The following is a 26,872-nucleotide window of genomic DNA, read 5'->3' on the forward strand; positions in this document are numbered from 1 at the left end:
CTGGCCCTGTTTCTGTGGACCTTATGCTCTGTAAACACATTTACACGCTTTCACTCACACACAGCCATAAATGCACTCGCACCGGCAGACTGAAGAAAAAGAATTGATTAAAGATTTCAAAATCCTACTTTAATGAAAACTGGGTTGGGTAGATTGAAAAACATAAGCAATTCCAACATTTTTATATTTCAACAAACTGAAAGTGAGCCCAGCTGCTGCTGCTCGATGGTACATGAGAAAGAAATCAGCTTTTAAAATGTGACTTTAAGTGAATTTGAGATATGGGGGTCTGTAGCTTCAGTTTCCTGATGGGAGCGACAGTGCTGAGGTTTTGAAAATCTCTTTCATCAGTTTCCAGTCTGTCTTCTCTGGCAGCCCGTGTGATGATCTACTTCCTCTTTAAAGTTTTTCCTTCAGTGCTCTGCATTCACATATTGGCCTCTCCTGCTGCTTTGTAAACTAGGGTAAAACACAAAAATGACTATTCAGAAAAGTTTTTCATCAATATAGTGGTCATGCAAATGAGGCAAACTATAAAGGCAACCCATATAAATGTATTGTTAAGTCAACTTCTTCCATCCAGATCCACTTTGGAGCAACACCTAAAATCATATACCGAAAAGAAACTCTTACTTTATGAATAAAAAATATCTTACCTCAGCAAAAATATCTTAAATTTTCTGACTCAAGCATCGGCAACAAAGATAGGACAGGAGGTTTTTTTCATTTTAAATAATGATCTGTGGCCTTGTCTATACATCCCAACTACTCTGTGGAACAGTACACAAAATGCCAGCACTGACTTCTCATTACATTACTGATAGGGGTGTAACTGGAGATTTTAAAACTGCTGCAGCTCAGAATGCACAGAATACCATTTGTATTGCCCAGTGCATCATGCTAATCAACCATCCTGTGCTGTGGTGGTTAATGTTTAAGGTTATTTTAAGTATAGTTAATTGAAATTAACAAAACATTTTAGTAAACTAAGGTAAAAAATAAAAACCGGACTTCATAAAAAATAAAGTAATCGAAACTATTTAGTGAACTTGGAAAACAGACACAATAAAACTAAAATACAGAGGAAATATCTGTCAAACACATTTGTATTTTTTTAATTAATTTTGTAAAGAAAACAACTAAATCCAACACTGAAACATTTTCAAACAATAAACCTAAACTGAAATTCACTCTGGACACTAACTGGAACTGAATTAAAACAAAAAGTCAACATAAAAATTAAATCTAATTAGAAAATTAAAATTATTAATGTCTGCTTATACAATGCTTGCAAGGTAAAGACTGAACTGAATACTAAAATGTCTGTTTATCATGTCTGTGGTCAATGTTTTCAAGTGAGCACAGTAGGCTAGCTCCAAGTGTTAATAATGCTAGGGTTGAGCCCTACTCTGATTGCCAGGAAATAGCCAGGAAACTATAGAAAGGCATGAAATGCCTGCCAGTATGTCAATATCAGTATTGGCATCAACACTAAAAAGTTCCTGTTGGCTCAGCCTTTACTAGATATTCAAACAACAGTTGATTATTTGACAAATTAGTCTTTGAAATATTTTCCCCACAATGTAGTATAATAATATGAAGAACAACACAAAAATAAGACAAAGAATTGGATGATATAAGCACATCATTAGTGAAACTTAGCTGACTGAATTGGCTTTGTAACTGATAAACAGAGAAACTGACTGTGTCCAAACACAAATAAAATGCTGTTAGATTATCTTTGTCACTAACTTACACATAATTAAAGTCTTGATTCTATCTAAGCAGTTCAGAATGTGAATACTATTGCACATAGAAGACTGGGTTCAGGATTACCATCTACATTTATTTAACTTTGAGGCAGAAACTCAATAAACTGTCTTTAGCTGGCTGTTTCTGAAGTTTTTAGTGCATCAGCCAGTGAAGGTTAAATTCTCTCGTTTTTGTGGATTTGATAGGTTGTTTGATGCAGTTATTTGAGATGCATGATTCCCCGAATTCAGAAGGATCCCAGATTGCGAGAATTTGGTCTCACTGGCTATGACAGTGTCTCCCAGTTAATTGTTTTTTTAATTATCTGCATATTTGTGAAGACAAGTATTGTCTTTTGAATTTTGTTCTACATTAAAGTGGTAAATAATCATTCCAAAAATTCCTCGATCCAGATCTGGAATGACTCCAAAAGTCAGGACTTATTCACACAGCTCTCAAGAGCAGATGGTGTCCTGTTCAAATTTTTCAGAAGGAATTTCTTGAGAAATATCTGTCATTTTTTTAACAATGGCAACCCCTTGGCACCATCCGAACCTCCTTGCAATTGCTTTGGTCATTTGCAGATTGCCTTGGTTACCTTTAGTTTCGATGAAAGACTCCAAATTGTCTGCAGATACTCACCGGAAGTGCAACTTTAAAAAAAATAGTGACACAAACCAGAACTGAAGAACTTAAAGGTCAACATTTTACATTTGCGTCACACTCTTCACAGGTTCACTGTTGCTTTGTGAGTACTTGGTAAATGATTGGAGAGAAGTCTGGATAGCAACCAAAACAATCACAAGGAGCTTTTCAAGCTGTGTATACCTCTTTGTGACCGAGACGTATACAGGAAGAGCAAGCAAACACTCACCAGCTGGTCGAGAAATACATATTTACATATCCCTAGTGAAGGGTGATTACCACTGACGAGTCAACTGGTCTGTGTACCTGGAACCTTAACTACTTCTAAGCTGGACCAAACTGCCCGTTAAAAAATGTATTTATATCTTTCCATAACTTTTGCCGTGGTCTTAATGAATATATGTAGGTAATAAACAATCCAGCAGAACAGTTCTCTAGCCACTCCTTCATAACACCAACTGCAATGGGCATAAATCCAGGTTTCAGAGTGTAAACTGGCAAGCATAGATAGCAGCATCATTATTTACCCAGAAAGCAAAAAGTTTATAATACAAAATGGCTTCAGGTATAAATCTACTTTGTGTTAGTTAATTAAACTCAATTTCAGAATATCTGTCATGTTAGCACAAAAGTAATAAGAACACACACACACAAGGACCTTCTGAAAGACAAAGAAACAACACAAAAACAAAAATCTAAACCTCTTTAAATCAAGTTTAAGTGGGTGATTTAAAGCTGCTGGCTTTGCCATTTTGATGATCCAGCTTTGAACCACTTCAATAACCATCTCCAATTTGTCTGTATTTCGTTACTATGGAAACCATTCTAAACATCCAATCCAGTGTCAGGATCCAGGTGGGTGGATAAAACCTAAGGATTTGGTCTAAATGCACTCTTAGGAGAAACTGCACACACACATACACAGAGAGCACATGTACAACATGACATGTGCCTTAAGACGGCAATTTATTTCCTAAGAAGGGAGCAATCTCTCTGTCAGATTCAGGTGTTCCATCCACGAAATTACTCTGAGCCCATTTTCTCTTCATTTATCCCTTTTCCTTAGTGATACTCCTTCTTTCTCGCCTTTCAGGTCGAGGAGGAGAACACGCCTACTGGCCGCCTGACACCAACCCGATTGACAGGAGCAGCATCAACGGTAACAGAAACTCATCTTCTGCATTTTCTGCTGAGTCTGTCAGAAAGCAGAATTACTTTTAGGTTCATTATTTTGCTCGATACAACAATGAGACTGAATCTCCTGAGAGCTGAGCTGGCTGTGTGTGCGTGTCTGTTGTGATACTCTTGCAGCATCATCAGCTCATCACAGCCGCTCAACTGATTCCTCTAATCACTCGACTCAGTCATGTCTAAACTTACTTTAATAAGTCGCTCTGTCCTGACAAGGAGCTCCAGCTTGCTGATTTACAGTCGGTGAGCATCGCTTCATGTTCGCCGTCGCATCGCCCGTGGCAGGAAAATTTAATTAGATTCACTACCTCGCCATCAATCAGTGTTTCTATAAAGTGGAGGAAAATAATCATCTTTATGGACAAACAGGATTAAAAGAGTGGGGTGGCATATAAATCTTCAGCTTGTAGTTTTTAATATAATGACAACAACAGCAGCGTTATTGGACTGATTTGACATAGAGAAGAAAGGATAGTTGCCTTTCATTTCTAATTAAAAACAGTACAACTAACAATATTAAACATATGAATTATTTATATTCCGTGGCTCTAACACTCTAATATGGAATACAGCTGTTTGTCTGTACTTCTAATATTGTTAATGATATAATTAATATTTTCATCCTGTCGTGGTTTTTTCTTTCCCCAGAAAGTTCTCCTACTCCTCACCTAGCAGAACTGTGAAACGTGCAAACAGGAACAAAAGAACATTTGTATTTGAAACATTGAATTTAGCTCTCGTGAACATTATCATGGTTGCAGTGGTAGCTTGATTTGCACTTTTCGAGTAATACTCAGCAATAGTCAGTGTTCAAGAACATGTTGACATCTTCCGTCTAGCATTCTGCTAAAGACCAAAGCAAACACAAGGAATTCTCTGGTGAAGCACCTGTTTTGTGACCGATTCCTCAGCGGCAGGCCACAAACTTCAGCAACAGATCGCTAGCCGATCAAAGAACATACATTTGTCCATAGCGACTGGAGGTTGCCAAGGGGTTAAAAGACGGTCTGTAAATAACTCAGGCCAAAATAATAGAATAGCAAAGACAACACTGATTTTGTCAGATAGCTATGTTGTTGCAAAATTAGGACCTCAGCAGTGAAAACGAGCATGTTGATGTTGATAGAAAAGCTTTATTTCAAAATTAGCTATATTAAAATACGAATGCTTACGCTGAAAAGGTGGGGATTTTTTTATGTTGTTGTGAGGACACTGCGTTTGGAAGCAAAAGTAATCCATCTGTTCCACACATACCAGGAGAGCGCAATATGCAGCAGGGCCGGTCACAGAATGTGGGGCTTGATGTTAAGTGCAAAAGTGTACTTTACACACCAGACGTCCGAGTTTTGGCAACCTTACAAATGTACTACTGTTAAAATCAGCGGGACAGTCTGGTTCAGCCCAGCTCGCCATGTTTAAACCACTTTAAATACCACTTTTAAAACCCCTGGGAGAGTTTGGACTCCACCGGAGAGCATTTAGACCCGGCTAATCCAGCATCTGTGTAGTAGCAGCTGTGCATGACAGGAGAGGTGAATGCTGGAAGTCAAAATCATCTTTTCAGGGTTTTGTGCTGCTTGGTCAACTATTGTTTGAAATTAAACACACAGAGAGATTTTTTTTCCCTACTGCACACAATCATTATGTTTAATACAAGGTGACTTATACTCATACCAAGAACAATAATTATGTCTAAAGTGAATGTACTCATGCAAACTGCATAGTTAACGCCACTTCTACTGATGCATATAAAAATACTATATTTGCTGTAAACTACACTACTATTGCAGCTAATAATGCTGAAACCACTATAAAAGCTAAAGCATTGGCTGATGATATAAACCATGGTCATAATCATAACTGTCCGCTCCCGTTTCTGCTGGAGAAAGACTGTTACTCCTCCTCCGCTGGTAGGTCAGAGGTCAGGGTAGCGTGTGTGCTTGTGTATATCTGAAGATGGACTCTGACATTTTGTCAGCGCAGTTGCTGCTGCTGCTCCCGGAGGAGATCATAAATCTGTCCTCTTTGACCTCCGTTCCCCTCTGGCTTTATTGCGGGTCAGGCAGGTCGCAGCCTCGTTCATCAGCTCAACGGTATTTCATCTTTAACTCGGTGTCGTCGTTTATGTCGCAGAGCTTCCTCTCACTTGAAAAATGAGCTTGAGAAGAGTCACCTCAGATTGGTTTCATTGTGCCACAGCTCTGTAGGTCTGACGGCTTCTGTGCAGAGGTGAACCGATCCCGTCTGATGTTCTTGCCTCAACCGAGCAAAGACCTTCAGCACTGCCACTCATTCACTAAAGTTCCTCAGTTTTCTCTTCATATCTCTTGGGAAGTAGATGCTGGCAGTTATTGTGAGAGGTCCATACCTCTCCACTCACAGCGCCAAGCTATTAAAGTTAAAAATATCTCAGTTTTAAGTAAAGGGAAACAACATCTCAAGAGTTTTAATCAAAAACATTAACTTCTTCGTCTTTTATAACCCCCTGTAGCTTCACTTAAGTAGCTCAGAAATGTTCAGACATTTTCTCTCTGCTGGTCAGAAAAAATGGCTTTCATGTTTATACATTAATGGAAAGCACATTAAGCATATTATACATTATGCATATTAAGTTTATATTCCTAAACTGAGAGATTAACATATTTGCTAATATGATGACAATACTGAAAAACTAAACACATCAAATTGTTGGCAAAAGTGTTGGATTTGCAGCTGTATAAACCAAAGTATTGGATAAAAAGATTTGTAATGTGGATTGTGCCCCACGCAAAGTTATTTCTGTTCATGTCTTTGTATAAGGTCAATCCATTAACTGCTGAGATGTTGCAGTTTATTTACAGCATGTGGTTTCCATAGGAGCCTCCAAAAGAACCGTCCACGTGATGCAGGTTTTACATTAACATCAACCCTTAATTAAATACTAAGGAGGCTTCAGTAATAATGTTGTGCACATAATTGGACTGTATGATAGTATTGAGTTTATCTCTCTGCTGGTATTAAGGACAGCGCTGAGTTGTTTCTCTGAAGTTTTTTAATACTCATTTATTGGATTTTAAAACTTAACAAATGAAAAAAAAACCTGCTTGTTCATGAACAGTTGCAGGAACATAGTAAAAGTAGGACAAAATGTTATCCAGTATGATGTCATTGTGACTGACAGTGATGTTCAGATTAAAGCCTCATTGATGTGTATACTCTGGTTTCTCCACAGAGATTTTTTCCCCCTGGGGTGGACCTTGTCTTTGATTTGTCCCTTTGGTGCTACAGTGCTTTATGCTCCAGTCTACAAAGAATAAACTATAAGCTATAAAATAAAATTAGTCGGAATCACGCTGCATTTTGATGTCTTTGTTTGCATTGTCATCTTTGTAACTGCTCAGTTTCGCTTCCCTGCTGGATTTCTGGGCTTTGCAAGGATTTCTGTGCTCTCCGTCGCCCTTGTGTTGATTTGTTGGTGTCGTTGTGGCTTTAAACTGACTCAGCTGGCGAGAGTTTGTGATTTATTCTACACAGTTTCTCTGAGCTTCTGGGCCTGTGCTACTTTGCTGAAGGGCATCTCAGTAGAGGTTGTTACTACTCTTGTTATCATCAGTAACATACATTTTGCTCGCAGGTCAGTTTTGACTTCCTGTCAGTTGCTGCTATTGTTGCATCTTTTTGTTATTTAAAATTACGGACTCTTTTTCTACTTTATACTCAGTAAAACTGTAATTTATTGTAAAAACAAATATTAATTTGATGAAAGACATTTTTGCCACGACCTTTCTTAATCTAAAAAGCTTTTTTAAGATGAAATTTAACAAGGTGCCAATAAGCGGATGAGCAGAAGACTACCATTCGACTAACTAAAATCAAATTTTTGTCTCCACGGTTACCTTTAGTTAACATCAGATGACACAGTCCTTTACATAAAACATCGAGAGTTTTAAACCTCCTGTACAAGTTTTCCTTAATGTATAAATAGGAACAAGAAAAACATTAATGGTATTCTTGTCACAGTCCGGCGAGGGCAGACTGTATGTGTTGACAAAAAGACCCAAAACGCAGACTCCAAAAACTGAACGTGGCGTGGATTTAACAAAAAACAAGCCGTTTATTGAGGCTAGCAAAAGGGCATTGGTGAAACTAAACAATAACCCAAACTGGGTGAACTAAAACTAAACATGAAAAAACCTTAAACATGGTGAACTGACATAGATTCCTGAAGTAGTGACATGGACGAGCAGATGACCTGACAAAGAATGACTGAAAGCACACGGACTAAATACACACAGGAGGATAATGAGGGAAATGGGAACACATGGAGAAACAGCTGACACACATGAACATAACGACGTCACAAGGAGAGAGTAACACTAAAAACATTGAACATAGGAACACAGGACCCCTTCAAAATAAAACAGGAAATACAATGAGACGCAGACCTGACAACATAAGACACACAGACATGAAACACACGAAGGGCAAGGGAGACTTCACAGGGGTTGAAAACACAAGGGGGAACTAATAAGCAAATGAACATAGGAAACTTAATAAGCTTAAACATACACTATAAACATCAAAATGAACTAAAACTCAAAACACTGGGTCATAAGACCCAGGATCGTGACAATTCTGTACAAACTAATCTGTTCTGTCATGTATCTATATAGCTACATGTATATGCAGTGATACAATGCACACAAGTTATTTAACTTGTGGGATCAAGGTATTTTTCTCACGGGCATGTCATTGAACAAGTTGTTTCTCTTGTGAGAAAAATTTCATTATATTGAAGGAACTTGTGGAAAAAGATGTTTTATCTCTTGGTCGAACTAAATTGCTTATCTTGCGGGAACAACATGTTCATATTGTTGGAACAAGTATTTTGTTCTTTGTTTAACTTGTGGGAACAATTGTTTTAAATATTTATCCAGCTTGTGGGAACGAGTGTTTAACCAAGTAACTGGCGAATGCATTAGCATAACAGGAAAAGACCTGAAAGTTACCTGAAGTTTAGCCAACTTGTTCCCACAATATAAACATCTTTGTATGCCCAGGAGCTATAAAATATTTTAAGTTAGCAAGTGACTCCTACTGATTTCAGTTCTGTTTTTCATGCTAGAGTAGCATGAATTTAATTATGTGACATTCTGAGGTGTAAATCAGACCTAATTAGCTGAGTTCTCTCCATTTTATGGTCGCTGAGTTCATCTGAAGTGAGTGGATAAGTGCTAAAGAAACAGAACTGTACCACCGCTGCACAAAAAGCAGATGCTGATTAACAGGTGATGATTGACTTGATTTAAATCATTTTTACCTTCACTTTCACATGTTTAACTTGTCACTTGTAAACAACTGTGATCATTTTTAACCAGTGGGGAAAAATTCAAAGCAATCAACGTGTGCACAGTGTAGCTGAGGTGAAGGTAGTGTCATCAATCACAGGACTTTCAGGACTTTGTAGGTCTGCTATTTTTTCCATTTGATCTTTTGGACTTTTTATTTTCAGATGTTGTTTTTAGTTAGTTTTAATCACCAGAACTTCTTGGTTTGGACTTAAATGCACATTTTTCACACAAAACGCTAGAAGGTAAGACTTTCCACAAGCATACCTATTTTCTTACCATAGAGGCAGATCCTGGTCAGTAAAGGATTGAGATCACGCTGCCTGTATATAATCCATGAATGTAACCATGACATTAACCATTGGTTTCTGGACTTTACGTTTTGAATCCTCAACCTTAGCATTTCTGCAGCCACCACATTTGATTTTAGGAGCCAGATGTGACCACGTGTGGATAATAAAATCAAGCACTAATCTATCACTTAATGCTAGCAAGCGTCTAATACATGTTTGTGGTAGACAGTAGAAATTCTACAATTTTACTCATAAAAATTGAAGCATAATCTTCCTTGATGGCCTGCACCACACAGGAAAACATTATATTTGGCAGGCAGATAGATTAAAATACTCTAAAAGGCGCAAACACTACACATGAATTCGCTATTGCCCTCTGTACAGCACGATTGTACAGCTGTTATAAAGGTCAATACTGTCCATAAAAATGTGCGTGCTTTTATCCATCCATGAAACTAAGCATTTTAACATGAGAGGCTGTGATGAGTGACTCGCTTTTGGAACCAGCATCACGTGGCCACTCGAAGATCTGCAGTTTTCAGACCTGAAGGTTGACGCTTTGTTCAAAAAAGAAGTTGAACTGTCATCACTTTTTCTGGTGACATCAAAGGTTGAACTTAGTATATTTTAATTACCCCATAACCTTTGCTCTCGCAAAACAATGAAAGCAGAAACTGCATCAGCTAAAACTCAGAATTCTGAAATTAAATAAAGAATTTAAAAAGAAAAAAAAGGAAGAAAGATGATGAAATTGTACTTTAAAAAGGAAAAGAAGGTGGTGTTGTGGCTTCTGTGCTGTGGCCGTAAGCTTTGATGGATTGTGGTTTTCATTGAGAGAGACAAGCAAATGGAGAGAGAAGGTGAAAGAGGAAAAGTGTCCTGCTATCTCTTTTCCTTTGTGTTTCTCTTTGTCTCATATGTACACACTTCTCTTGATATTTTGTTCATCCATCTTCTCCCTTTCTTCTTCTTTCATTCTCTCTCCCCTCTCAGTCATTTTATTGTCTCTCCATTCCTATGTTTTCCTTTCCTTTCCTTTTTCCACCTCTCCAGCTCCTCCCTCTTTAACACACTTCCCTCGCCTCTGCATTTGGACTTCATCCCCCTTATGTGTTTCCTATTTTCTCCCTCTCTCTGCTCCAAGGTCGAGTTAATGAATGACAGAGCGTGTCATCAATTCCCCTCTTTCCCTTTACACCTGTCGTACACTCATACACACACTGTGTATTGATCGGTAAAGCAGCAACAGCAGCAGCTTTGCGTTTTCAGTCCAGTCAAACCACTTCTTCTTTTTCCTTTGTCTCAATTTTGGGTATCGTGGAATAACATATATTGGTTGCACAACTAAGACAGATATAAAAATGTGACTGTGAAGCAGTTAAATATAGCAATTTGCCTAAAATTTGATTCGGTATATCAACTTATAGTAGTGTTACCCTTCCTGTTCTGCTTTCCACATGATATTATGAAAAAGGTAAAACCAAATTTAAATTTCAGTAAAATTCAATCTTCTTCGAATAGAAAAAGTTAAATGATTAAATGATTTCTTTATGGCTTTATTAGTCTCTCACATTGTTGCGGAGTAATTGTGGATCAGTCTTCTTCACAACGTTGCTTCAGTTCATTGAGGCAAACGTCTCCACTTTGGGCTCGTCTGCCAAAGCACATTCCTCCAGAAATCTTGTGCTTTATTCAAACCTTACAAACCTACGCTGTGCTGCCATCTTCTCCTCAGCTAAGAAACGCGTTCTCCTCGTAAGCCTTCCAGACAAGTCGTACTCAGTGTCTTTCTAAATATACTGTCACCATGTGACCTTAGGTTGAATTAAATTGAATTGAATTAAATTGTAAATAATCTTTCTCATTGGAGAATGATGGACGTCAAATGAACCTTCTCTGAATAGAGCAATTATTGCTTCTCTAACACACACCTGAATGCTCCTGACCAGCAAACTGACAAAACGTCTGAATTTATATAGGTGCTGAGACTTGCTGGTGATCAGTTAATGCATTTGATTAGCAGCACCTGACTGTTACCCCAACCTTATGGAAGCAGTGACTGTGCTTTTCACGGGATTTCATAGAGTTCTGTGAAAACTTTTTTTTCTTCATATTTAAGCACCTTGAGGCAGCTGTTATTGTGGGTTTATATAAATCAACTGAATTGAATATAACTGTGTCATCAGCAATCATCAAAATGTATGAAACAATTTTTGTCTTTTCTTTTTATGGTGAAATTTAGTTAGTTTAAAAGATCTAATGAGCAAAAGAAAAAGCATTAACAATTTGCCTGAGATATTACAGTATATATAATTTATTGTTGTAATGTTGACTATATCAAGCATTTTAGGTGAAGGTTTCAGGAAAATGTTTGTTATACATAATGAATTCACAGTAAAAATGGCATAAACTTTATAAACTGATGTCATTTTAGTATATTCATTTTGAATATACAGATTTCAGTGTGCATTTATTCATGTTTCTAACTTCTGCCTCTCTTCTTGTATTTATTCCAGAGTCTCCAATTGGTCAGATGCGTCCCCCTCACGGCAGCGTCACCCCTCAGAAGAACAGCAACCTCCTGGTCATCATTGTGGTTTCTGTGGGAGCCGTCACCGTGGTCGTGGTTGTCATCGTGGCCCTCATCTGCACACGGCGCACCTCCGCCCAGCAGAGGAAGTAAGATGTTTCATTCATCTGTGTGATGGCAATAAACGGCTGTCACTGTAATGAGGCAGATGGTTAATGAGCTGCCCTGCATGTCTTGTTTTTTCTCACAGAGATTTACTCCGAAATTAATGTCCCTGCCAGCTCACACAGGTCTGAATATATGTACCAAATCACAAATAACCCAGCCAGCAAAAACCTCAGCTAGATCTCTGCATGTAGACTTTATCATCCCAGGAAATGTCAGTTCATCAGGTTTTAACGTTATTTCATTGTAGTTTGTTTTGTCATGGTTTTCTTTTTATAAACACACTCAAGAGGTTTTATTTAGTCTTTCAAAACCACCTGTTAGAAGTCAACTCACGCAGATGACTTTTGTAACAGCAGGAATGGCAATTATGCCTTTAAACTCGACTTCTAGCCTCCTTGAACCGATTTGTAAGAAATGCGACAGAAAAGCCGCAACTGTGTTCACAGTGCATCTTCAGTGCATTTCCATTCTCCAAATCAATATGTCTTTCATTGTGGGTGCATCAGCGATGGTCGACCACTGCAGGCACCAAGATTGCTTGGGAGAAGAATACCCTGTTTAGCCCACTGTTACAGAGACAGAACTTCAGATAAGCAAGAAATAATGAATGGATGAACAGTTTCAGTCTAGTTTGTGTTCATGAAATTGCAGTTTTTAGTATTTTTCTCAGTTTTAGTCAAAATGATTATTTATATAGTTCATGAAATTACACTTGGTATCATATAATCCACTAATAAAGTGGATTAATTTCATCTTCCTACCTTCAATCCACCTTTATTGTAATCCTGTTCATGACATCATATGGTGGCTATGAGAGCTCAACATCCTGCAAATTAAAAAACAAAACAACAAAACATCTTTAATGATTTGAAACACAGGAAAACTCCTCAAAAATACAGATACAAGTAGAAATGATGCTCTGGTTCAGAGAGTTTCTGTATAATCCCATTTATAATGTCAGTATAATTTCATAATTCTCCTCCCCACATTTCAGTGAGCATAATCTTGTTTCATAATCTTCAAGAGTACGAGGCAGTTCAAGACATTATGCCAAATTTCATTTGAATTCATACTGTTTTATGATCCAGATGATCAGATTTGAGTACAGCTACAGGTGGAGAATTCACAGCCCTCTCCACCCCACAGTGCTTTCATTTAGTGGAAATAAACGATGATGGATGGAGTGTTTTCTTCTCCTGACCCTCCTCCCCGGTGCGTTTCTCATCCTCTGTGCAGGAAGAGAGCAAGTCACAGTGCCAGTAAGAGGAAGGGCAGCCAGAAGGACCTGCGGCCTCCGGACCTCTGGATCCACCACGAGGAGATGGAGATGAAGAACATGGAGAAAGCTCCCAGCATCGCACCGTCTGGCCACGATTCACCAATCCAGTCTTGCCAGGACCTCCCCCAGGTGGCACACAGCCAATCAGAGAGCCAGATGGGGAGCAAAAGCAGCCATTCAGGTACAGCACTGATTCTCATTTACCAATCAATTTAGTATATAATGTGTATAGCAAAGCTTCATTTAGTTACACTCATATTTTTTATGTGTTTAATTAGATTTAATCTTATAGTTTCTCTTTATTTTACATCATTACGTTTAAGATAAATGGGTTATGAATCTTGGTTTAATTAGCTGTGTAAACAGGCCTAATTAATAATGATAAAAACACAAAAGTATCAAATAAAGATCTTTTCCAAGTGGAAAATGGAACGCTAAACCTAAATCCTAATCCAAGGAAATGAAGATGTCTGAATCCCTGATTGGGTTTTGATTGTGATGTTCCAGGAGCAGATGCTGATGAGGTTTCCAGCAGTATCTCTACTTTGGAGCGTTCTCTGGCTGCCAGGAGAGGAACTCGAAGCAAAATGATGATTCCCATGGACTCGCAGCCGAGCAACACACGTAAGAAACGCAACAGAATATATGGATATTGCTACTGTGAAGCTAAGCTTTCATATATGAAGTACTATTTTGAAGCATTTTGGCCTCTGACATGGGTGTGTTTGTTTGTTTGTTTTGTTTTTTATAGCTAGAAATGATAACTTGGTTAGCAAGCTGGATCCTAATAACTGCACAGGTGAAACACATATGTTGCTAATAAAATACTATACTTCTCGGACAGTCTGCTCAACCATTTTATTTGTCAGATAATTGCATTAAGGATGCTCCATAAAGCACTAAAGGTCCAGTTCAGTTCATCCAATTAGTCTAATTGAATTGTTGGAATCACAGACTGTATATAAATAATGGACGTAGCTTCTGGGGGAGCACCCCCTGGTTTGTTGTAAAGCTTCAAATGCATCTCAGCCTCATCTGAGGCTTTTTTATACCATGCTTTATTCTCATTTTTTACTTTAATTAGTACCTTAATTTACAAAATAAACTTTGTGTTTTCTTCAATAAGACTCATAACTAGTGGTTAGGAACACACACTCATCACAAAAGTGTTTATTGAGGTCAGAGAGCACCAGAGCTGAGAGTTATTTTCTATCAGAATTCTTAATAGCCCAAAGTGTGTTTTCCAAACACAGGAGTCGCCCTCCAGTAGACATCTGGAAAACTGTGGGTTTAAGACACTTTTGCAGTGGATTCACAATCATTTAAGCTCTTCTATTTATCATGATTGTTTAGAGCTCTTTGCCTCTCGATCGCTCTCCTTCTTGGTCATGCAGCCCTCGCAGCCTGGAGGTTTGTTGCGGCTCATTGTCCTGCTGAAAACAAACAGTGTTCCCAGGGATGGTGTGAGCATTGTATCACCATATGCTTCACAGCAGGAACCTCCTTTACTACATCTCACAAACACATAAAACCAAAGTTCCTATGACATCAAAGCCCTGATTTCCACTGGTCTGACGTCTATTCCTTTTCTCTCTTCTTCCAAATAGTTCTCTTCTTCTGCATATCATTGCCGTTCTGTAGTTCAGCTATGATGGCCTGATTTTCACAGTCAAACTAAGAGTGTTTGATCTTTGAAACAGCGACTAAATTCCTTTTAAGGAGGATGGAGGGATGGTAGTGGCATAATTAAGATGACTTTTACCCAGGAGACATGAGTTTGAGATCCATGCGGGACTCTTTTTCTTTATTGCACAGTTTTCTATTCTTTTTGGTTGCTTTTTTCTAGGTTAGTAGTCCATCAGAGATTTTATATGCACTTATTCACACAACTGCAAAAGCCCTGATGCTTTGGTTACTTTCTGTTCATTGGTGATGTGCAATGAGTGATTATTATTAATATCAATTATTTTATGGACTAAAAAAATCCCCCAAGTACTGGATTTGATGGAAAGCGTTACAAAATCCTCTCTCTTGTTGCAACTAAGCTCTGACTCGGATCCATCGGTAAATTGATTGTCATCATCCAGTGTGAAACTTTTGTATGTCTTGGGCAACACAAACTTTTAGCCTCCTCCTTTCCTGAGAAGTGGTTCAGCTCTAAGTTTACCAAATTGGGTCACCTATAAATTCATTTATCTTCTGATGGTGGGGTCAGGTTTGTTCTACCTCGTGGTGCTTTAGTCCTTATCCACCTTATCTAGCTACAATTTGTTTATGGTTCATGGAGTTCGCCCTTGAAACCTGACAATATAGCCATTATTTTATTATAATAAAGCTTCTGTGCTTCTACTAAGAATATGGGAATTTTGACACTATTACTTGGTTTTGATGCCATTATTTCCAGACACTTAATTTTCAGTCAGAGTGGCTGGTAGTTGTGAAATAGTACATACAGAAGAGCACTGAATTTGTTCATAGTTGCTGGGAAAATGTAGAACGCTAACACACAAACCCAGTGACCACTCAGTCAGTGACCTTTTCTCCAAAGCAACTCAGGTAGTCAATAATGTCTAATTTGTGTAGGGTGACTTTACTGCACCACAGTAAAGTGACCAGCTTCAGTTAACCTGAAACTAGCAATGAGTGGATAAACATCAGTTAGCTAGCCTACATTATCTGAGGTAGTAATTGTTCTTCATTTCTCAAGGTTACGGGTTAAATAACAGTTGTTATTTTAAACATCAGGAAAAATATGGAAAATCACTTTCCTGAAAATTGGTGAAGCTCACACATGCATTCTTATTTCTGTCTAAAGCTAGTGAGATATAATCACATTTGATGTAAAATCTGTGACTGAAAATTTCAAAATCACATATAATTAAAGAGCTCTGCAGTTTCTCAGATTAACTTGGGAGCATACTGAACTGAACGTATTTTACATTATGCTCAATATACGTCATTGCTCTTGCTATTGGTGCTTGAGCTTTCACATGGTACCTCCAGATGATGTCTCCAGTGGCCAGTTGCCTTAGGGTGATGATGATGATGGTGATGATGATAGTCAGAGAGTTCATCTTTCTTTGACTTTCCAACTTTCTTTGGGAGGTTTAGATGTAAAAAGTCTTTCAGGCAAAAGCAAAGTTGAAGAGAGAGGCGTTCACACTTGCACCAACTTTCTCACACTGATAATTAGCCTGTTCATTCCCTCAGAACGACTCAGAGGACAGAGTGGAGGGGAGATCTGAGGACACCCCAGTGACGAGGGGATGAGCCTGGGAAAGACAAAATGAGGAAGGAGAGGCAAGCAGCAAAAAACTGGAAGAGAGTTGGCAAGATGAAGTGGGAAAAAAGGAATGTTGCTGTGAAACCTCAAAGATTCGGTTTACAGTGTGCGACTCCAGCAGTGGCTCTGATCAGATCAAATGAGGGGTTTCACAAGAGCAGCTTCAGCCAGTCAACACGGCTGTGACTGTAAAAGTTTTACCAAAGACATGATTGCATTTGTACTTTTCTTTGTCACTCACACTGATTAATGAGTACTGAGCCATTAAATTCCGTGTTCTACAACCACCTAATGGAGTCTGGTGAAGTTAAACAGCAGTTTACGGTTGGCTGGTCAGCACAACTTTAATTTTAAAGACGTTTATTGTAATGCATACCACACTATCTAAAAACAGACCCCTAAATTCTGCACTCTGTTTGGATGAATTTAAAGCATTAGTCTGTAACAGTGAGTCATCAGTGTAGAAAGAATAGCTGGAGTTTGATACAAACTGAGTTTTCTATCTCATTCACTACTGTTTTTCTCCAGATATCATCGTATCTCAAAGATAATTTGGCTACACCTCTTTAGGGTGTTATTCCCTGTATCAGAACTGGCTGTTTTCGATATTAAAATACTTCATTTAAAGGCACATTCTGCAAAGAGGTCTCTAGTGATCACTGCTGTGTAATTTGGCAGATTTGCAGTTTTAGAAATGATTCTTTGACTTAAGTACTCTAACTCATCATAATTCTCATGGAAAAAAACAACAAGTTGGTAGCACCTTGTAGAAGCTTTTCAGTTCATAGCGTAAGGCCCTGTTCCTCTCAGAGAAGACTGTGGATAAAAGGAGCATGGCCACCGTGACATCAGCAGTTTCACATTATTGATATTACCATCTTTTTTAATATTATAATATTATCTAATATTTGAGTATTTGGAGAGGGTCTGCGATACATTGGCAGCCTGTCCAGACTGTACCCCAGCTCCTGCTCTATGAAAGCTAGAATAGGCTCTAGCCCAACAGTGAGGGACCAACATCCCAAACAAAATCAGTGACTTTCATTGATGCCTAGAAATGTCTGTCAGCTATCACTGACTGACTGACTGTGTCAGCAGTTCCCTAAAACACAAAAGTTATGGTCATAACCCAAAATGTAGGTTACAGTAAGCCAACACAACCAGCACTCACAAACATGAAACAGACCTATGTCAAACACCATCCCTTCAAACAGCACACAGCTGATGGCTTAGCCAAGGCTGAGATCTTAATAGAAACATAAAGTCACTGTAATGCCCCGGTCTTGCCACTAAAAAAACCCACCCAAATGATTACCTCTTGTTACATGATTTAGGAAAGTACAAACTGACGGTCAGGATTAAAATCCTTTACTTAAACCATTTAACACCATTAGAAGAATGTTAACTCTGGTTTAAAGGGTCAGTCCAAGTCATCTCCTCCAGTATTTCTTCAGACATGTCATGTCCCTTCATTTTTATCATACCCCTTTTGAAGCTCTTGCAGTCCTTAATTACACCAGTCTCCTGTCATTTCCATAAGACACCTTTTAACTGTAGCACTTGTGAAGTCTCTAAAGCCGTCTAAGACTATGTCAAATTCTGTTTGATGTGCATCACCCTCGTCGGCTCATCCTCGCACCAACTCTGTCCCACTTCCAGAATCGCAGTGACACCTCCTCCTGTCCCAGCACCCATCGCACTGTGGGTGGAGTTCATAGTGTAGGCACTTGATTTTAAACAGCTGTTTGTATAAAACTGTTTCCTTTCACCATGAGGTTGATGCAGAACATCTGCAGAATCTCTGTGATACCAAATTGTGTCTATGAACCAGTTTTGTGCACAGAAGCAGGTTGTCTAATTACGGTGTTCTCTCTCTGTGGAGTGAATATGTTTTCAGTCACATCAGTGAGCAGAATGTTTCACATTGTAATTACCCTGCTCTCAGTCTGGCTGCATGTCTTGAAGGATTTGTGTCCTCTTTTCTCTCTTTTATTTCTTCTTCTTCTGATGTGCAGTTGCTGCTGTTGTTTAACCCAGTTGTAACAAACTGGAGTCACTGAGGTGAAGCGTAGCATCCAGGTTATAATGCTGTGTGGTTATTTCTGGAGAGAGTGAGTCAGCGGCCAAGTGATAATTCTTGTTAGCATGTGACAAGGACTGTGAGTTTACATAAATGTGAGTGTTTGTGATATGTGGGTCACCGTAAAGCAGGAAAACCCTCTGGCTTCCTCTGCCAACACTCAGACCTGTTTCCTATTCTATTTTTTCCCTCTTCTTATCTTTTTTATTTGCTGTCATGTTTCACATTTCATAGATTTTCCTTTTATTTTATTGTTTTTTGGAAGTTCTGTCAAAGACTTCTCTGTTCTAAGCTGTGGCACTGCATCTTTTAGAAATACCGTTTCTCTTTCTGTAAAAATAGAAAAGCTTTAAGGTATTTTTTGTTTTTGGAGAGGGAAGTTAAAGACAATACTGAACTGAAAAACACTAGAAAGTGGACGTTCCAGTCATAGTTTATAATACAATTAGTAATCTGTTTAAATAGGCAGCATATTTTTGTTGGATTTAATTCACTAAACACCTAAAGTATATCAAAAATCACGCTAACAGTTCTTTATCTTCAAATTTGAGTGCATATAGTTAAAAATAAATCTCCAGTGTTGTGCAAAACTCTTGAGCCACCCTTCATTTCTTTATATTTTGCTTCCAAGGAACCAGGCTTTCTTGTGATTTTTTTGAAAGTGGTCTTGAGATATGATTTTCTTTCAGAAGATTTTCTTTGCGTATCGGCTGCTTTTTCACTGATGTTCAGTCCACTCGGTGTTTTTCGTTTGAGCCACTTTGATATATCAATCATTCAAGCATAAAAATGCATCTGTTTCAAAGCATGAACCAGTGTTTACATATTTACACATTTTAATAAATCACTGTATCTATTTCTCATTTTCCTGTGTAATTATAAAGGAATTCTGGTGGAGAGTCCCAGATTTTAAGCCATATGCGAATGTTCCCAAGAGGATCATGGACCCCTATTGATCCTCTACCTAATCACACGAGCCAAGGTGTGAAAAAAGGTGTGGTCACAATTGTTTTTACTGTGTCCATGATGCTCTTGGGGACACTTCCAATAGGGCTTAAGTTGAGGAGCTGAGACTTTCAGGTGGAGCTTAGAGCATAACTACTGCTCCTCCACATCAAAGCGAGACAGTTGAGGTGGTTCAGGCATCTGACCCAGGATGCTTCCTGGACGCACCCCAGGTGTTTTGTATCAGTTTTACCAGTCGGAAACCCCGGGGCAGACCCAGGATACGCTGAACAGATCGTGTCTCCTGACTGACTTGGAAAGGCTTTGTTGTGCAGCAGATAGGAACTGGAGGAGGTGGGTGAGAAAAGGGAGCTCTGCTTAGACTGTTCCCCAAGGAACCCAGACCTGAATACTGAATCAGGGCTAGAAAATGGATGGATGGATGGATGGAAAATCCTGCACAAAAACACACATGTCAATAAAGGTTTTTAAATTGAATTCTAACTGTCAAAAGAGACAGATGGCCAGTTTTCTTCTCCAGGTGCTTCTTCCTCTTTGAAACCCAGAGGTTATTACACTAAACCATCATCAATACCAGCATCGATCAGACAGTATTGATAATGGCAGGGCTGTGATCAGCAGCTTTAGGAGGTGTGTGTGTGTGTGCTCATTTAAACAGAGTCAGGGTTTCATTACAGCAGCAGGACGACCAGAGATGAGCAAGTCTGGTCAATACACTTATTGGCGGAGAATATTGATGAGCTTGGTGCAGTGAGGTGGGGAGCTACAGGTTTATGGAGGTTTTGTAAGAGGGTGAGAAGGAGGCCAGAGATAAGAGGAGACAGAAATACAGATAGAGATCACAAAATGCTGAATTTTGCATAAGAGGATATAAAAAAAATGCTGTTACATGAAGTCACGTAAAATTAACAAAGTAAAAGTCACAAAGGCATTAAATAGAAATAAAAAAGAAGGAGTGATAAAGAAACCATACAGAAAGAAAAATATTGAGCAAAAACAGAGACAAGAATGGATAAAAAGTTTGATCAACAATGACACAAGCACACTGAAATGAAACCCAAATAAAACTGATAGAAAACTGTGAGAGTGAGAGAAGAAAGCCAGACCGGAGACACAAAGACACAGAAACAGCAGGTAGAGGTAGAGATCATCTGACGTCTGCAGAGCAGAGATGTTACAGCCGGTTTTAAAAAAATGAAACAGAAAAATATCGAAGAAGCCTGGAGCTCCTTTAGCTTAAGCAAAATGCAAGAGACATAAACAAAGAGAGAAACAGTGTGGACCCTGCAGGGGTTTAAGAATAACGCACGTTCCACCAAATCAATTACAAACGATTTACTTAAATGTTCTCAATATTTCCCCCATTAAATAAAAAGCAATCAAAGCAAATAAAAAGTCTACTAGTGCAGTCACTACTGTCATGCATGACATTACAAACACCGAAAGTGTGTTGAAAAGCTATTTACAATTTCAGTCAAATTGCCTTTTTTGTTAATTTAATGTGCAAATGTCCCTAATGCATTTGTCAGTTTGCAGCTATCTTCATAATGAACGTGTCAGTTGGATGTTCACTGACACTGATTTTATTCTGTATTTATTTCTTTCCTGCTAAAGTTTTCAGTCATGGTTGTAGTTTGTTTGAATGCTAACACGGTTCCTTTGTTTACTGCAGCCTGTCTGCAGTCATAATAAGACATTTTTAAATTCTTTTAATTTAAATCAAATTTCTAGCACAAGAGTTTGGTCCTTGCGCTTCCTGAGATATCCAACATGCCTCACAGACAGCAAGCCCTAGATCTGTTGGAACTCCACCATCCCTCCTTTTCCTCCTCTCTAATCCCCGCCCTGCCCGTGCTGGCAAATTCTTTGGAGCAATCCTTCTACTCATGCCTTCAGGACTTCTCAGTCCAGGCAGTCATTCCCTTGATGGCTTACAACCTCCTTCAAGATCTAAGTTGCAATAAATCTTTCTTCATCATCTTTTTTCGAGTCTTTGCCCAACTGGGGCCCGCTGACTTCTGTTCAACAAAATGTTCAGCAAATTGAGGTTCCAATGACACGAGATAAAAGACATACCAACTCGTGTCATATACAACCATATGATATTTTAACCAAGATCACTACGTTTACCTAATCCTGATAAAAAGTCCTCTCTTGCCTTAATCTTACGACACTGATATAAGATTTGTGTTTTGTGTAACTACACCAGATACTCGTTGTTGACAGCGGTGAAAACTGTATCTGAATGTTCATAAAAAGTTGTCTGCATACACCAAAGCAGCAAAAAACTCATTGCCCCGAAATGCAGAACTGACCGCCACAGTAAATCCTTTGTGCCGGTGGCAATAAGACTGTATAACTCTTCCACAGAAGCTTCTTCTTTTAAGGCTGCGCTCAGGACCTCTTCAGAGGAAGCTCATCTCTGCTGCTTGTATTCTCTCTTATCCTTACAACAATAGACTGGTACCCATACACTTCCCCATTATTTGTAAAAAAAAAAAAAAAGACCAGCAAGACTTGGGAAGCACTTCATTCCCAACCATGAGTGGGCATTTTGGCCTGCAGGAAGTGTACAACTTGATAAAGCCAACAGGGCCAGGTCACCTGAGGTCACCAGATCAGAAAGCTCCACACAGAAAATCTTTAACACATGGTGAAGGGATGATGTCCAGCTCTGTCTGGGAACTAGTCTGCCCCTAGTGTATACCAAGCTCTCCTTTTGGTTGCACAAGGACTGAGTAGTCTGTAGCAATGAGCCGAACGCTCCACACAGAACACCCCCTCAGGGACTTGTTGAACACAAATCACACGGAGATTGGTTGGGCAAAGTCCTGCACACCGCCCAATAACTTTGAGAGGGTAAAGAGAACTCTGTATTAAAAGTAATGAAAAAAGTACATTTGATTCAATATTTTATGAATCTGTGTAATTTACCATCCGTGGTTTTTTTTACACTGACTGAAACTCAGCAAGTCCGCCAGCTATACAGTTACACTGCTCATTTGTCATGCTACCATCTGAAAAGCTCCATGCCAGTTTACACAATTTATTCTCATTCAAGTCGAATAAGTATATTTCACAAAGTGTTGAAAATATCAATTTAATAATCTTCACAATTATTATAATGACTAGTAAGAAAAATATCTTTATAAGCATTGTTATTCCCCAGATCTTTTATCTATCCACTTTTGAGAAACATAGATGAAAACAAAAACGGAGAAAACTGTTTACAACAAAATGTTAAACCTTGGGTCGTGTTTCTTTTTTCTTTTTTTGGAGTGATTTCCTTACAGCAGGCTGGTGAGCCTTTAATTCAGTATTACATTGAAAATATCTTTGTAGAAAACAGAAATGGGCTGTTGCAAATGTTTTCTTTTGAACACTTTTTTTTCCTTATTAAACATTCATTTATATTCAGAAACACAATGCTGAATTCACCTCCAGCCTGAATGGAGGTGCGTAAAGAAGACACAGCTGGAGAGAGACAAAGAGAGAAATATGTGCACACACACACACACACACACACACACAAAAACAAACAAACACTGACGGGTGCCTCTTATCTTTTAAACAGCTTGGAGAAGCAGTGTGTGTGTGTGTGTGTGTGTGTGTTTGTGTGTGTGTGTGTGTGTGTTTGTGTGTGTGTGTGTGTGTGTGTGTGTGTGTGTGTGTGTGTGTGTGGACCTGAGGCAGTGTAATCAGTCTCAGTGAGTTTGAGTCCCTGCAGTTTCCTCTCAAGGTCACAATATGAACTCTATTGGCTCCGACTGACTGTCTGCTTTACAGTCGGTGGGACTGTTACAGGGCTGCTGATAACATCATTAACACTGTGACATTATAAAAAACTTCTTCCACCACAGATCGTACTTCTTACGCTTCTCCCTTTCTGTCCGCTGGCATAGCTCTTTGGTTACCATGGATATGTACATGCAGGTGCTTCACTGGTTGCTGTTCTTCAGTGCAGTGAACTTCCAGGTCTCCTAACTAATGAATAGCTGCGAAAAAGAACAGTCTGTACATGGTGAAAAACTATCTTTGCTGTCATGATTTACAAATACTACACCTGGATGATTCAGGATAGTTAGTGGAGTTTGAAATGCAGGTTTTCATACAGAAAAAAGAAAATTTATGTTAATAGCAGCAATAATAATAATAATAATAATAACAGTGTTTAGAATGATATTAGAATTCTGCTGCTGTTTCTTTTTTGTGATACTCAGAATCTGAAATGTAATGTCTTCTAACATGTGAATCGTGCTGTGCAGCTTTACAGTCATGTCAAAAGTTGTCTCAGGTTTCTCTCCAGTACCCTTTGCTTCATTAGCTTAGAAAATGACCTTTGTAAGTGTCTCTGATTGCTCTGGGGGACTCTTTGCCCACTCATCTTTATGCGTTGCTTCTTTGACATTCTGCCATTCTCATAATGTCCCATCACAGAATTTAAAGTCTCAGCTTTTACTAGAATATTGCAATTTGAGTCTTTTTTTCCAGCTATTATGTTGAAGAGTTTGTGCTGTACTTGGGATCATTGTCATGTTGAGTGATCCTACTGTGCTAAGCTTTAACTGTGAGATGCACTGCCTCACATGTGAATACTTTGGTATAGAGAGGAGTTCATGGTTGAGTCCTGTGGCTTCAAGAACAAGCTCCAATCATCACCCCTACACCACTGTGCTTGACGGTTGGTATGAGGTGTAGTTCATTGTGGCCACACATTTCTCCTGATAACCCTTCCAATGATGCCATACTTGTTCAGTCTTCTTCAGTTTGCCATTAACTTTATTTAACCTGCTAACTGATTCTTGATGAATCCCAAATGTAGATTTTGGGTTTTGTTTGGAGTTTCTCTGAGGCTTGGAAGTTCTGACCTCTGGGTGAATTTGCTGGAAAAGATGGAAAGACAAAAACTTCTCCTTTTATACAGATGCTTACGTTTGCTGATTACGTGAGTGATTAGCACTTGATTACCATTGGGCTGGTACTCAAACTCCTCCTTTTTCACAGGAATGCATAGAGTAAACTGACTTTCTCACATGACTGCACATAAGATAACTTTCACTGAATGTCTACTTGATACCATGAAACAGATAAATGAGATCATTTGAAACTATCCAGCACTATAACATATACAGCAGGATAACCCTAAAGTAAGGATAAATTGGTGCCATGTATCCAATTGGACAAATCCTAAAACAACTTCTCAGTCAGTGTTGTCACAGTCTACTCAGCTTTACTCTCACATTCTGTTTTTTCTCACACAAATAAGCAACCACAAGGGTAAAAGAGTTAAAACTTTTCATTTAAAACTTCATCATACTACGGAAGCGTAGAGCTGCCACCCAGGCAAAAGAAAAATACAAGTGTATCACGTTATAACGTGAAAGGTTTATTGTTCTGACAAGATACTTTTCCTGTTTGTACAATATACTATCATGTTTGTACAATATACTTTTCACGTTTGAACAACATAATATCACGTTATTACAATATACATAATTATCACATTCGTACAATATAAATATTATATTGTACAAACAGGAAACGTATCTTGTTAGAACAATAAACCTTTCACGTTATAACGTGATACACTTGTATTTTTCTTTTGCCTGGGTGGCAGCTCTACGTATCATACACCAAAACTTTGTGTGAAAAAAAATTTCATTGACAAAAAGAACAAAAATATTTTTTTAAGTCCACTCGCAAAACTGACTAAAATTGAAATAAAACTTTTAGAAAATCTCTAAAGTTTGACTTTTTAAAATGTGTAAACCTAACAAGTATGAGAAGGCGTTTCTGCATTTTTAATGAGACCAAGGTTTCCACATGATTGTGAGTAAAACAATATTTTTTAAATACGCTTTCTTTCCGCTGACAAATATCCTCGTATTAGAATTAAGATTAAGAAAACATTAATGGTCAAACTAGGCATGAGCTAAAATGAGCAAACACACATCTGAAATTGAAAAACAAAACTGAAATAAACATAAAAACTTTCTGTGCAATGACTAATATTGGTGGCCCTGACTCGTTTGGCTCTGTCGCTGGTTTGCTGACTCCTGTGCGTGTCTGCTCTGTCACTGCTATCAGCCTGCTTCTTTATACATCTGTTTCAGTGGTGCTCACAGTTTGTTTTCCCACTCTGACTCATGTATCGCTGCCTCATCTCTCGCTGGTTGAGTTATGTGATCAGTGCTGTGTGTTTGCTTGTTCGGCTTCTGCGTGTTTGCCGGCAAGATTACACAAACACCGCTGAGCCAGATTTCATGACGGTGGAGAGATGCAGCACGATCAAAGGAAGAATCCGTTGAGTTTTGGTCCTGATCAGTTCTTCATAAGCTTTATAAAAAAGGCACTGGCATCGGTGGAACGTGAAATCGCAATCTCTGTGTGGTCTGCAGGTTTACTGTCTCTGTTTCAGTGTGGGTCACTGGAACACTCACCCTGTTGCTCTTTCTGTTTCAGCGGTGGTCAGTGCCATCCCGGTGCCAACCCTGGACTCCTCGCAGTATCCTGGGATTCTGCCTTCTCCCTCGTGTGGCTTCACTCACAACAAGTTTAGCCTGAGACCAATGCCTTTCCCCAGCCTGACTGTGGACAGAGGATACACACCAGGTACTTTGATGCCATTACTATACTTCTAATCGTGCTGCAGCAAAAATAAGCCTGAAAAAATTGCCACTGCTCAGACAACAGGTAGCTCTGTGGCCAGGAGGCAACAAAAGGTGTGAAAGAAAACTCTGATGTCTGCTTTCTACACTTTCTTATTTCCATGTGATATGTTTAGATTAACCTTTATGTTGTGCCAACAACATAAACTGCTGTAGTTTGCGCAGTCAGCAAAGGAGATTTCTTCCTATGTATATGTGGTGGGGCGTGGTCTGCGGTGCCGTGCAGGGAGGGCGGACGCACCTGCACGGCATCCTTAATCACGCCCGCCTAGTTAAAAACACGGGGACTGAGGGGTTTGGGGGTGTTGTGGTGTGGTGAGATGTAAATAAAGATGACTCTGAACGTTGCTCCGTGGTCCCGCCGTGTCTTATTCACGCCACATTGGTGCCGAAACCCAGGAGGCAGCACGGCGGGTCCATATCGGAGCCAGGGAATGGAGGAGCTGGCCCAGAGGGTGGCCGAAATGGCGGCCGCCCAGCGGGAGCAGGCGGCGGAGGTGCGTCGCCAGCAGGAAGAGCTGCAGGACCAGTCCGAGCGGCACCTGGAAAGGATTGGGGAGCTGGCGGCGCTGCTCTGGGCCTGGGCGCCACCCCCACAGGTGTGTCCCGAGGACAGTGAAGCGGTGGAGGAGCCGCGTGAGGCACCTCAGCAGCCGGAGGTGGCAGACGAGGCGCTGCGCCGGGGATCTG

The 26,872-nt window shown here is 39.3% G+C and overlaps 1 protein-coding gene across 2 annotated transcripts in view; it reads left to right on the forward strand.

Moving 5' to 3' along the window:
- Positions 1-26,872, forward strand: part of dcc (DCC netrin 1 receptor) — a 354,092-nt gene that overhangs the window by 289,308 nt on the left and 37,912 nt on the right. For both annotated transcript variants that reach the window (XM_076886255.1, XM_076886256.1), the window contains exons 22-26: positions 3,491-3,556; positions 11,725-11,887; positions 13,143-13,366; positions 13,693-13,809; positions 25,977-26,126. In XM_076886255.1, coding sequence (XP_076742370.1) covers positions 3,491-3,556; positions 11,725-11,887; positions 13,143-13,366; positions 13,693-13,809; positions 25,977-26,126 — 720 coding nt within the window. The remainder of the gene's footprint in view (positions 1-3,490; positions 3,557-11,724; positions 11,888-13,142; positions 13,367-13,692; positions 13,810-25,976; positions 26,127-26,872) is intronic.

This window comes from Maylandia zebra, linkage group LG7, assembly GCF_041146795.1.
Source record: "Maylandia zebra isolate NMK-2024a linkage group LG7, Mzebra_GT3a, whole genome shotgun sequence".
NCBI classification, from domain to species: domain Eukaryota; kingdom Metazoa; phylum Chordata; class Actinopteri; order Cichliformes; family Cichlidae; genus Maylandia; species Maylandia zebra.